This window comes from Poecilia latipinna, unplaced genomic scaffold (assembly GCF_001443285.1).
Source record: "Poecilia latipinna isolate Pla-1442-1.1 unplaced genomic scaffold, P_latipinna-1.0 Scaffold609, whole genome shotgun sequence".
NCBI classification, from domain to species: Eukaryota; Metazoa; Chordata; class Actinopteri; order Cyprinodontiformes; family Poeciliidae; genus Poecilia; species Poecilia latipinna.
Window position 1 is genome coordinate 51,217 of NW_015113225.1, and position 13,295 is coordinate 64,511.

General features: G+C 37.6%; 1 protein-coding gene across 2 annotated transcripts in view; it reads right to left on the reverse strand.

Annotated features, from left to right (window-relative positions):
* Positions 1 to 13,295, reverse strand: part of vps50 (VPS50 subunit of EARP/GARPII complex) — a 121,052-nt gene that overhangs the window by 6,737 nt on the left and 101,020 nt on the right. For both annotated transcript variants that reach the window (XM_015042936.1, XM_015042937.1), the window contains 3 exons: positions 5,525 to 5,673; positions 3,321 to 3,417; positions 2,670 to 2,828 (listed from right to left, as the gene is read on the reverse strand). In XM_015042936.1, the coding sequence (XP_014898422.1) occupies positions 2,670 to 2,828; positions 3,321 to 3,417; positions 5,525 to 5,673 (405 nt within the window). The remainder of the gene's footprint in view (positions 1 to 2,669; positions 2,829 to 3,320; positions 3,418 to 5,524; positions 5,674 to 13,295) is intronic.

Here is a 13,295-nt window from a genome sequence, read left to right on the forward strand (position 1 = left end):
GCGGGTAATTTTCATGCAAAGAGAATGCTTCGGACAAAATGACTGCACCAAATTGGAACAGGGAAAAGCAAACGATTCAATTTACTTGCTTTACTTTTTGGTGTAAATGCTACAATAACATTTTGTTATTCTCAATGCACTGTAAGGAATAGAGTGAAGAAAGGACTGGACAACATTAACCCGCTAAGGGACAAATAATACACCAAGCAACATCCTAATCTAATAGTGGGCTTTTAGAGTTGTCTCAAACCAAATCGTAACTGCACAGGGGTTTTAATCACACTTTCCAAAAGACATACTTTAAGTGAACCTTTGAACCCTTTCTAACATCGCACTCTACAGGCAAGGCCAAATTAACCAAACAAAGCACACCACTCGTTGCCAGCTTTTTATGTTTTGACACAAAACGTTAAGAGAAACCCTCCCAGAGGACGACGCAGACTGCAGGACGTAAACATGTACGGCGTTGTTTTGGTCACAAGAGGCCATCAGCTGCATTCATGTGTGCCGTGTTTTGATGTTTCCTGGTTTGCAGCCATAAAAACTCCCACGGAAGGAGTTTGTGTTATGTTACTTTGCTGCTCGCTGACATGTTCAATTATGGATGGCAAACGCTCGTGACATTGCGTTTCTTTTTACTGAAGCAGAAGCAGTGGCTGTGCGGAAGATGCAGAGATACGACGGATGCTCCTCAGTGAAGGGCTTTTCTGTTTATTAGGCGTTTGCTGACGCGTCTTGCGAATTTAATTGAAGCCCACTTTTTTAAGTAAGACACGAACCAGGGATTGTAAAGCCGACACGACTTTTTGACGAAAGAACGAAATGTCATTTATTTACAGAGAGCCTCATAATGACTTCTGGCTTAAGCATTTTGTCACAGGAGTCATTCAGAGCCGCCTTCTGCATTTCTGCACCACTTTATATGCAAATCATCACGGAATGACAGCGATCAACCTGAGTTCATGAATAAAACATGCCCGGGTGTTTGTATGTGTGTGCAGTAATGTAACAAAATAGGGCACACTATTTTCAATCAGTGCACCATAACTCAGCCCATGTGCATTAGGTTTGTCTGACAGGTTGGCGGTGCATGGTATTAGCACCTGATGGGGGGGAAATACATGCTTGGTGTAATGTACTTCATGTCGACCATCAGCTGTACTGGTCTGACACGTTTAGCCAGTTGAATACAGAGCCTGTGTGACAATTTTCCTCTCGCAAAGCTGTTTCTAAGCGTTGAATTAGTAGAATTAAACATAAAAACTGAGTCAAAGCAAGTTTGAGGTAAAACAAAACAACAACAACAACAAAAAACCAGTTTATTTTTTAGTTTTACATTTATCTATTGGTTCGGTAGAGGTCGGCTCACAGTTTCTAACACAATTAAAAGCAATTTATTTAACAATAAATAAAATTATTCGACAAAAACCTCATCTTTTGTTAGTTCAGTAATGCATTCTGGTTTTCTTCATTGCATATGAAAAGGGAAAAAAAAAAAAAAAAAAAAATGAAAAGTGAAGTGGACTGTGTGTTCTTTGCCCTCCATGAAAAATGCATAGAGCAAGCAGGCGGCATGCAAAGAGACGGGCGTTCGGTGAAAACGTTTCGCTCTAAAAATAGCAACGAGGACAACGAGAGGAGGTGCAGGTAACAGAGACGACACTTCCGCGTAGATTGGACTCATAAAAGCTTCACGAAAAAATGACTAACAGTCAGACTGAAGAGTGACAACACAACTTTAGACATGCCTGAAAAAATACATAAATACAAACAGTTGTTTTCTCAGACTGGGGGAAAAAAACAAAAACAAACATAAACCAGGAAAAGGAATTTAAAAAAGGCTGCAAAAGACAGGTTTGTATTAATATTAAAAGTTTATCAGACACCAGAAGATCAAGAATGATCTTTACCTTCGTCTCCCAAAGCAAACCGTATGCTTGCGTTAAGATGCAGTAATCTTAATGACTAGACCTCATCAAACGCTAGTACAAGTTGTTGCAACCACATCCTAAGACCTGTCCCTGATTCCAGTCCTACAGCAGTACAAAGAAGTAAAAACAAACGAAACAGCAGCGTTGAAAACTATCAACCAAAACAATTCACTGCGGGTCAAAAGTCTACACATAATGGTGCATTAAGACAACGGGCTGGTTTCTTTATTTCGCCTTGCATTTTATCACATCTGCAATCTTTATTATTACTTAATGTTTATATTTGTGCGTCTATTTGTCGTGTAGCAGCTGGTGAGGTTCTGTTCTATTCTAATTTAACAAGGGACCAAAAAGTACCGCAGGTTTTTCAATCAGATTTTTGATTGAAAAACGCAAGATTGTTTTCAGCAAATTTTTTCACTTTATTTATTGTGTGCCTTTAATGTTTTTTTTTTTTTTTTGTCATCTGAATCAGCACCTTTTGCTGCAAGCAACAACCCAGAATATGCATTTATTTATTTATTTTTACTAATGTGAGAATATGACAAAAAGATTCATCCCTTGTTTTTAGATATAGCTTTATCTCTGCTGCTGAAATCCTCAATTAATATTTGTCAAATAGATCAAAAATAAGCTGCAGCACAGATTCATCTCATGCAAAACCTGATCATAAAAAAAACCCACAAGATTATTATTTGACTCGTCACAGTAACCTTTACATATTACAACTACTGTCACCTTCAGCAGCACGTCCACGTAGACGTTGTGCTGCGACATTATCTCCTTGATGTCCCATTTGACTCCGGCCATCATAAGCAGCATTTGCTCGTAGTCTATAGCCTTGGCTGCCACTATCCAATATATTGGTTTACGCAGTTCGCTGGCTGTGGACACCGTCTGTGAGAGGAGAGAGGAAAAACAGATGGAATCAGGTTGTTTTGTCACATTAGGTAGGTCAAATGATGAATGTCAGCGGTACGTAGTGATTCGACAGGAGTCACGTCTCCTCTAAGGTGAATTACCGCTCGGCAATTAAATGCAATCAACATAAAAGAGATGCGCTTGCTGATGAGTTATGATTAGACTCATTATGATGAAACATTTCTTTTGGAAATTTGATGTAATCTTGTTCTTTGACGGTTTTCAACACGACCTCAGAAACGGGGCCCTTCGCAACGTAGTACACCAGATATGCTACGCAGGCTATCTGGCAACAATTTGATTGAAATTACACTATGAAAAATGCTGGAAATAATTCTCATGAAAAACCTTCAGAAATATGTTAAACTTGTGGAAGAAGAGTGACGACGCTCACACCATCAAATCCGTGGTGGTAAATCTGACCCCTGCCTGCAGACAGATAAAGGAAAAAGCTGAAGCTTCCAGTACCTGGGAATAAAACTGTTGCAGGAACGGCTTCTTGGCAGCAGGCATCATTGTGTCCAAATGAGACTGCAGGGACTCAAACTGCTCGGCCAAAAACACACTGAAAGAACACAAAGGTAGCATATATCAGCTCAGCGGTGAAGTAATGCGTTCTGAATGAGTTTCTCAAGAGCCTGATACCGGAAAATAATTACAGTGCAAAGTCTTTTAAAATGTAAACGACACAGTTTTATGCAAAAAGCCCTAACATTTTGTTTAATTAAACTCGGGATCGATTGTCTTTAATTACTATGGGATTGAGAATTCAAACAAGTTTAATAAAAGTAAAGATTTCTCTACGTTTATTCTCCTTTCTGTTTTATGGGTAGATCTATATTTTCAGGGATTCTCACTAAAACCTTAAAGCTTCTTTGCCTTGCAGCTCCTAAAACATGTTTTTTTTTTTTTTTTCCTGTTATTGCTACAACTTTATATGTGCTGGAAAAATATATCTGTCCTCTAAACAATTTCTTCTGCTTTTAACTTTTCTTTTAAGAAGTTTTCAAAAGAAATTCTTCAACATGATTACTCTAAACTTCAAGATGTTTCTAAAAAACAAAACTATAATTTTACAGACATGAAACTTTTATTCTCGACACACTTTTTTTTTTGTTTTGTTTTATATTCCAAAAAAAAATGAATATGGAGTCTACAGAGACAGTTTTGTTTCAGTCATCACTGTAGCACTAACATCATACTATTCAATAAATACAAAAAATAAAGTTACTTAAACATTTATGGTACTCAGATTGGACTTATTTATTCTTTCACTAAATCAAAGTATGCAATTGGAATAGATGCTTTTTTAATTTTTTTTTTTTTTTTTGGGTTTTTGTTATTTACATGAACAGATGAACCTACTGCTTCTGGTCAGACACAAGAAACCCCTCCAGAGGGTCATCACTACAGCCCAGAAGCTCATCATCTACCCTCTCTGCTCCCTGGACGATCAGCAGAGATTTTCCAGAGTGAAAACAAAAACATTCTGTGAGACCCATGTCACCCGGACGTTCTGTGTTTGAACTGCTCCACTTGGGCAGACAGTTCAGGGCCATTAGAGCCAAAACAAACAGGCTTAAGAGCAGTTTCTATGCCAATGCAAAGCACACTCACTTTTGAGTTTGGGCAGCTCATTGAATGCTAACGTGTAGCGACCCCCTGTTTCGTAGGACATTTATTTCGAATTTTTTAAATGCGTTATCAGGTACGCTGAGACATTTTAAAACTGCTTGGTGCATCTTTTTGCACAGATGATTGCGTTTATACGTTTCCTACTTATTTACAAAAAAACAAATGTTCTAATTTAGATTGTAATTCAGCTCATAACTGGATACACTGAAGCAGCTAATACAAGCCATTTACATCACTTTATTAGAATCTCTATATGGAAAGGTCTTGGCATTCTAACTCAGAAGGTCATAAATGAGCTCTGTGAACTTTTGCTCTGATCGTAGAGCAGAGAAAACTATGTTACGTTAACCTGGAACATCTTGTGTCTTCCTCTTGCTCGACGCAAGGAAAAAATAGAGGCAGCAGTAGCACACGCTACGGTTCGCCATTATCTGATCACACTCGTAGAAATGTGACACCGCATCAACAGCCGGAGGGCTCAACAACACCCAGACGGCCAGCTTCCTCAGTTCGGCTACCACATCTCATTCCTCACTCTGATGTTTCTCACGCCTGCCTCGTTTGTTCAACCAGAAAACGGTGTTTTTGCAGTTAAACCTGATCTATGATGAAGAGGGTGAGAGGTCATCTGGTGCCATTTGGAGTAACAGGTTAAGATAAAATGAAAATATGCCTTATTATCGTCTTTGCAAGGTTTTACCTAAGACGGATTGTCACCTCTGCAGCTCAACTCTTTTGTTTTCGTCATTATATGTCCAACAACTGAACTGATGTTTAGTTTAATTTTGAACAAAGGTGCTGTTAAGTAGTGCATACGATTTTGCAATAGTCAAAGGAAAGACAACTACAAAGAGAAACAGAACAGGCTTCATATAAAGATTAAATCAAAGTGAGAAAGTGAATTAGCACGATACGTCAAAAGGAGAGTTTTGATAATCGACGTGTTGCATCGTAGCGCCCAGACTACATACCAGATGCTAATGCAATGACTTATTTATGAAATGCTGTGCCGCAGCATGAGGTGCTATGATGCTTACAGAGACTCGGTGGCCACCACTCTCTGTGCCAGCCCATAGAGAGTCCCACTGTCTGTGAGGATCACCATCTGGCTCAGGTGAGGACTGGGGACCTTCTCCTTCCTGTCCTCTGGGGGGCCGTGGACTCCTGCATTCTCCCCAACAGGATCCTGAAAAGAAAAGAAACAAAGTGAGGGGGGTGAAATCGTAAAATATCCCAAGAAACCTGCATAGTCTAATAAATATTAAAGGACCACCCAACGAGGAATACGACACAAGGAACAATGTCACAACGCAAAGCGACGTGAAAGCGTTCCTTAAGCCTTTATTTATATCTACTTAACCGCGTTTATGAACACTTTGCTGGAGTCTGTTAATATTTAGACACGTGGCTCTAACGGGACACAGAGGCTGTTTGGATATCATTGTGCAGCTGACGGCAAGCCTGTCATCTAGTAAAGAAACAATGAGCGATACGACGACTTTACACAGTCGGGCTCACACTGAATCACTTTGTCAGCTGGAGTCAACACACAAATGTAAACTTGGAACCGTGAGGACGATGACAACACGGGGCTTCTGAGCTTGTGCCTACAGTTAACCTTCCAGCGATGTGTAATTTTCTTGCACGCAAAAAAAAAAAAAAAATTGAATTCAGTCAACCTCGTGGAAGACGCAGCCAAACTAAACAAACTCAATCTAAAAATCTGCTGACTAAACATTCTTCAAGTGATCAAATGCATCTTCCTTTTTGGATATCTTTCAAAACCCCTCTTTATCCAACAAGCTTCTTTTTTTTATTCTTTTATTTAAAAAGCAGCTGAGATAGAAAACAAAAGAAAGAAAGAAGAAAAAGTCAGCCCGAGTCCCTTCCCATCAATCATAATAGTCTGAATCTGCATAAAGAAGCCATAAAGTGAGGCAGATTGTCGTAATATATCTATAAGGCGTGTCTTGTTGCTGTAATGGATCATACTGGGATACAGAGATTCAACACTGTTGTTGCCGCAAGACTCTGTGAAACTGCCTCTGAAAGACTCGGGATAAATTATGCAGCTAGTTAACAAATACAAATAGCTTTCAATGAAGAGCCATGTTTGCCCACTTAGATACGGAGATCCCGTTCAGCCTGGATTTAATCACGACTGGGCGTTTTCTGTGTCGCCCCGGGAAGCTTTTACAGCGGAAGCGATCCCAAGTACGGATTGTAGAGGAAGTCTAGACTGGGCAGTGAATCACGGATCAGTTTAAAATAGTGGTGGGACTCGGTGAGTGTCTAATTAATTAATCGCAATGAATCAAAACGCATATCAACAGCGTAAGAAACATTTTCAAGTCGAAAAGCAATTTTTCCGCTAAATGTCTGAGTAAATACACAAATGAGCTCGAGATATTGTTTTCAATCTGTTAATTGGGTTATTCAGCCATCAGATTGATGAAACGTGCCATTATACCAGCTTTCAAGTGCTTCAGGAAACCCCGATCACTGAAAATAATACTTGTGGACTGTGGACGTAACATAACGGTGGGGACATCTGCGGTTGCTCCAACATGTTTAGCATTGAGATGGTTTTTTTTTTCCATGAATAGCTATGGGGATCGGCTAACTCTTTTTTTTTGCACAACTCACTAGACTTTTCCAGCGTCCCATCAGATTGTTTTCTGAAGCAAAAATAAATCCCAGTGGGCCAACAGAAGTGGATTTGTTGTCTGTTGATTGTGTTGCATAATAGATTTTATTAAGATGTTAAAAGTGAGCAGTTGATTGTTAGTAAAAACAAAATGACACTTTGGAAATAAGAGATTATCAAAACTTTTACAATGTAATCACTGAGTAGTAGCAGGGCAGATTAAGGCATTGCAAAGTTTGTTTCACTAAGAATGAGGAATAAACTTAATATTTGGGTCAAGGTTATGCTGATGTTTTCGCTCTAAACAACACAAAGTTGATGAAGGGATTCTTTTTTGGGGAAATAAATGGCAATGAAGCTTGGATGGATAACTCAGATTGTTGCCTCCATTCAGAACCGTATCAGTCAGGAGTGATCGTTTCCAAAAATTACTATTTCCTTTGAAAAGTAAAATGCCTGCTTGGGTCAAGGTTAAAATACTGGTATCATGAAGAAGCACTTGGTGGAGGTTAGACCGTGGAAAACACACTAAGGGTTTGGGGTGAAATGTTGTTGTAAATCAAGGAGGACGGTTTTTAAAAAAAAATAAAAATACAGCTCGTAAACCTCAAAGCGCCAACTATTCAGTAGAATAAGTTAACATGACAGTCCAGCATACATACTGTGTAAAAAATTAACGGTATGTAGCTCTGGAGACAATTTATAGCTCAGACCTGCTGCTGCCTCCTAATGTGCGAACGCTTCAACCTTTCCAGAAACTTGAGGTTATCTCTCTGCAATTAGTCCAAACATGACTGCTGCACCATTTGGCTGAAAGTCATTCACAAGATTAACACGTTAACATTTTTAATGATAAGATTTATTTTTTTTTTTTACTTGGGTCGAGAGACGACTTTCTTCACTTTGAGTTCCTCAAGGTTGTTTTTTTTTTTTCTTTTTTTTTTGACATTTGTGCATTTATCTGGTCTTGGAGAGAATAGTTCTACATATTTTTTCTCTGATGTAAGGTTTTTAATTTTACTGTAACGACCCCATGCTCTGTCAGTTATAATTGGTAACTTTACAATTTTAAAGCACTTTATTATTTACGCAAAACTTAGAATAAGCCCATGGTAAACAGAGAAAACTGATTTATTTATATCAAGTTTATCACATCCTGAATGAATTTTATTTTAGAAACATTTCTCCCTTCTAAAAATGCTCCCCACTTCCACAAAAAATAAAAAAAATAAATAAAAAAAGCGACTACATATTTCTGCTTTATGCGACTGTAAAGCTGTCATTTTGGTCACTGGAGTCAGTAAAGAACCATCGCCGCTAAGAAAGGACTTCTCAAAAGCTTTTCAGCTGTAACAAAGAAGATAAAAATAAAATATGTGCAGGGGTTATGGAGTAAACCCAGAAAGGCCATTAGTAAGATTATTGAATAATAGCAAATGACTCAACAATCTGGAAAATAAACAACAACTGGGGGTCATTTGTTCACACAATGTGGGAAACAGAAAGCAAGAGATATGCAAACTGTAAATCAGGGTCTAAAAGACAAAAGAAGTATGTCTACTTGTACAAACATTTAAATACAACAAACAGTCCATTTATCAGCTCATGAATTCATGCACTATACCTGTTCAGACATTTCAGGAGCTTTTTTTTTTATCTTGTAATTCAGTCAAGCAAACTTATGCGATCTTGCCTAATATCACCATTACCAAACAACAATTGACTAAGCTGCAATAAAACAAGTGAGATGAAAACGCATCAACTTTATGAGGGAGGTTGTTTTTCGTGGACTAAAAGAGGAAGCTTCGAACAGAGAAACAGACTGGGAAATGGTTATTCTGTTTGTGACGGTAAACAGACCACTTTTCCCCAGAAAACATGTCTTACTGCAGTTCTTCTATCAACGTTTCTGAAGGCTCCTTGGAAATGGATAAATATTGTTAACGACGATAATGTCGGCTTTTAAGACAAAAAGGACATTTCTTCTCTAGTAAGTGGCCACTGCTGCTAAGCAGTCATCTCTAGTTTTTCTCTCTTTTCTTTTTTTTTTTTACATCAAAGGGTAATTCAAAATGTTTCATCTCTTTTCCGCATGCATGTTTTTTTTGTTTTTTTTTTTAAGGAAAAGGACATCACTTCTTAAAACCAACCACTCCTATTGGCTTTGTAATGCACAGCAATAATTTATTAATTTTTTTCATAACCAGATCAAAAGTGATAAAAGGACTGCAGTGACACCTCAGTCAAGTCCTCAGAAAAAACAAACAAGGTAAACAAAGGAGAAAGCAAAAAAATAAATAAATAAACATTTGTGTCATTTAAGATTATATGTATTGTTTTTTTTTTTTTATTTCTGCGCCAATATAAACACTCTCAGACATGGAGCAGGACCTGGCAACTTGGAGGAAAAATCTACAAGCTTTTCTTTTGAAAAAAATATTTTGGACAAATTGAATAACTACATTTTATGCAAAACAAAATGAGCACTGATATCCAATATTACCTAGTATTATTACTTGCCAATACTGCATAATAAAAAGTAGAAACACAGTTAATTAGATGATCTAAATCCTTTTGGGGATTTTAAAGTATGCAAATTCTTAAGAAAATTGTTTATTAAAATATTTGAAGCAGATGCTTAATTTACAAATGAATTCATCTCTCACGCACAATGAGATCTGACAGTTTTTACTATGAAGAAATTCACTTAAAGCTAATTTCTTGTTAAAATATTGAGGCAAACGCTTATCTTTTGCAAATCTATTCTTCCCAAGAGTACACTTTCTTTGGGCATTTCATTCGTCGGTCGTATTTCCTGCACCGACCTCGGCAATCGTTGGCTTTGTTGCGGTGCAACAAACCACAGCTGGTGAATCTTCAAACTTATCAGAAATCAAATTCGAAGCAACAATTCCGCCCCATGTGCTTTTCTTTTTCTTTTTTTTTTTTTAATCTTATTTTCTCAAATATAAAACTGCACATGCAATTATGTTTTCACTGTTATGACCACACTCAATCAAAATGGCAGATGGGCTTGATGGGGGGAAAAGTAAACCAACACCATGTGCTTCCTTCTTTGCCAAGTGTGTGCGCAGAAGAATCCCATATTGGATAAATTAAGTTTCTTCCATATATTGTTTTAAAGTCATGCACAGGGCTGAGAAAGGGGGAGACGAGACAGAACTTTCCAGATATCTTGACTTATTAGGATGTGGCCTTTTGTTGGATTTACGTTCTGCAGCTGTTAAAGATATAAGCAGGAGTTTGTGTTTCTTTTAAAAAAAAAAAAAAACAGTTAATTTTTCTTTTTAGCCATTAGTAAGTAGTTTTCTTTTTCCTGATGCCAGAACATGTAGTAAATGCACTGACTTGGTCTTAACTGTGAATTATGGTATATATTATATATTTTATGAATGACGAGTAAGCTGTGTAAATATGGATCAATATTTAATATAAAGTTGAAATGCCGATAACCATGACAAATACAAGATCACTCAGGGGGAAAAAAAAAGGAGCCACTGTGATATGGGTGAAATCTGTGCATTACAAAGTCATGGCAAAGTACAATTCTTCTTTTGTTATTGATTTTTTTTTTTTTACACAAAATAAGAGCTAATAACTTTAGCAAAGTCAAAAACACATGTCATCCTCAAATAAAATGTCAGTCTCAAGAATACAGTTTTAAAGCGAAAAGCTAAACATGAAACTTTGATCAAAACACGTTTAGTAATCTCCGGATGCTTATCTTACTGAACACTAATTGAATGAATCAAAGTGAAACTTTATTACCCAAGAAGGCATCTGGGAAATTGAGACAGTGGGCTGTGTTAGTACAACAGAGTTACAGGGACATTCCAGTGTTTTTCCTCACTGTCTCGTATATATAAGCTTCATTTTTGCAGATGAAAAGTTCTTAGAAATGTCCCTTGCCTCGCAAATTGAGAGCTCAGATCTCACACTTCTGCAATAGTGTATTGTTCTCATGGAGGACGGACAAAGAAAGGAAGGTATGATTACTCTATGAAGAGCTAGAGTGACTGCAGCAAAAAAAAAAAAAAGAAAAAAAAAAGAAGCTCTTAAAAAGTAGCAGAGAGAAGTAAAGATAGCATATAATGCTGCCTATGTTGAGATCCTGCAGCTCCTCAATCAACAAGCAAGGGAGTAAAGATTTTCAGGCACTTAAAAACCTTTAGAAGCCAGTCGTCCAAAAGAAGAGATGGGCTCACAATAGCGAAATAAAGAGGCCGACACTACAGGAGGCTGAGCAGCAGTAGGACTGGCTCTGCACGAAGTGGCTCCTAGAAAGAAGGATGTTAAGTCAGATCAAACTACCGGAGTTTAGCAAGTTTAACTTTGAGAAAACTTCATCTCGTCGCTGCGCTGGCGCACACAGGTTGCCGTTTAAGGGACAGGGGTTCTTTAAGCAATTTTATCCTTCATTTGGCAACTTCATTGTGTCGTAGTTGAGTCAGTGCGTCTATGGGAAGCACAAGAGCTTCTTATTTGTCACAATAAATAGTGTGAAAGAAGGCATTCAAGGAATGAGCTGAGGTGCTGACCTGTGGTCTTATAACTGTTGTGTCTAAAGTGGAATTAGAAAGGCATTTTCAGTAGCACCAATACTAAAACAACACAGTTTAAAGTATTACATTTTAATCAGGTGAAGTTATCTGGTGAAGTTTTCAACAGAAAACTGCTGAAAGTCATCAAAAAGAAGGCAAATCGTGCCTCATTTTCCTTGTTTTTATAAAACCACCAACGCTGTAAATTTGCAGAGAAGCTAGACTTCTCTGTGTGTGTTTACACACTTAGGCAGAAAGACCTCCTCTTGTTATTTCAGCATGATGAGGATAGCAGCTCTTTGTTTCTATGACAATAACGCATCATTTTTACAGCTGTTTTATGACAAACTGCCTCTGCCTCCTTGCTTTCTATTTCGGCCTTTATCTGTGCATTCACTATTTATTTAATATCTCCTGTCACCGCTGTCTCCAAACAGAAGACGCTTGACATCAGTCAAGCTTGAAGCACCTCAATCTGACTGCTGCAATAAAAGAAGTACTCACATTTATTGGCAAAATCAAAGTTAAAACCTCTTTAAGAGCTTATTTGCATAGCTGTGATTCGAATAATATAATTTTACAAGTCTCCTTAGAGGAACGCCGTAAATATCTGTGACTTATTTTTTTTAGCAAGTATGCTAGACGCGTTTTAAAGCGTGCTAGAGGCAAGCGTTTAAATCTGCCTGATGAGACAACTGTTGTAGCTGGTTCAGCGTGGCAGAAAGGCACAAGTCGAGTCTCCTATATCCAGAACTGTCAAAGAGCGAGCCATCTAATGAGAACGCTCCATTAGATCATCCCTGAAGTACATCTGTAAGTCAGAAATAACTCAGGCTGAACTCAACGTGACAAAACATACCCCCGCCCCCTTTACATGAGAAAAAAGTACTTGGGAGAATGTGCCATGACACCATAAAGCCAGGAGACACTGTGAGGTTGAGTGTGTTAATTATCTGTCTGGCACTGACACTCCGAAGTGGTTGTCTGGTTAATGAGCCACTTGAAGAGCCCCTAAAATTTATAGCTTCGGTCTTTTTATTATTTTCCTCGTATTACTGAGGCCGTGCTGTCTCGGAATAAGAAATAACAATAACACTTGTATAACAAACAAAGTTTTAATTCACAAGTTGTTCCTGGCGCCGGTTTTTGTATTTCTCAAAGACAATACAAAATAATTGCCAGGTTGGTTTTTCATTTTCAATTAATCTTAATTTCAAAGGATCCAATGCAATATATATATATATTTTATTTATTATCACAAAAAATACAAATAAAAGGATAAAACTAAAGAAAAACTGTAATTTTGAAAGGGAAGTTCAGCCGAAAGCCTTTAAGCCGGACTATATTAAGTTTCTCTAAATTTCTGCACACTGCTAGTCAGCTGGCTGAAATACATTTTATCTTACCTTTAAAAGGGAAGATAAGGTAGAAGAAAAAGAATCTAGATACTTCAGGGTTGCTAGATAAGTATCTGGACTTTCTAAGCATGCTCTACATTTGTAAAAGTGATGAGTACTCCACAGTTTCTAAGTATTAATAAAAACAAAACGTTGCTGTTCTGGAAGATTTTTTTTCTTTTTCTTCAAGACAAATTTCCTA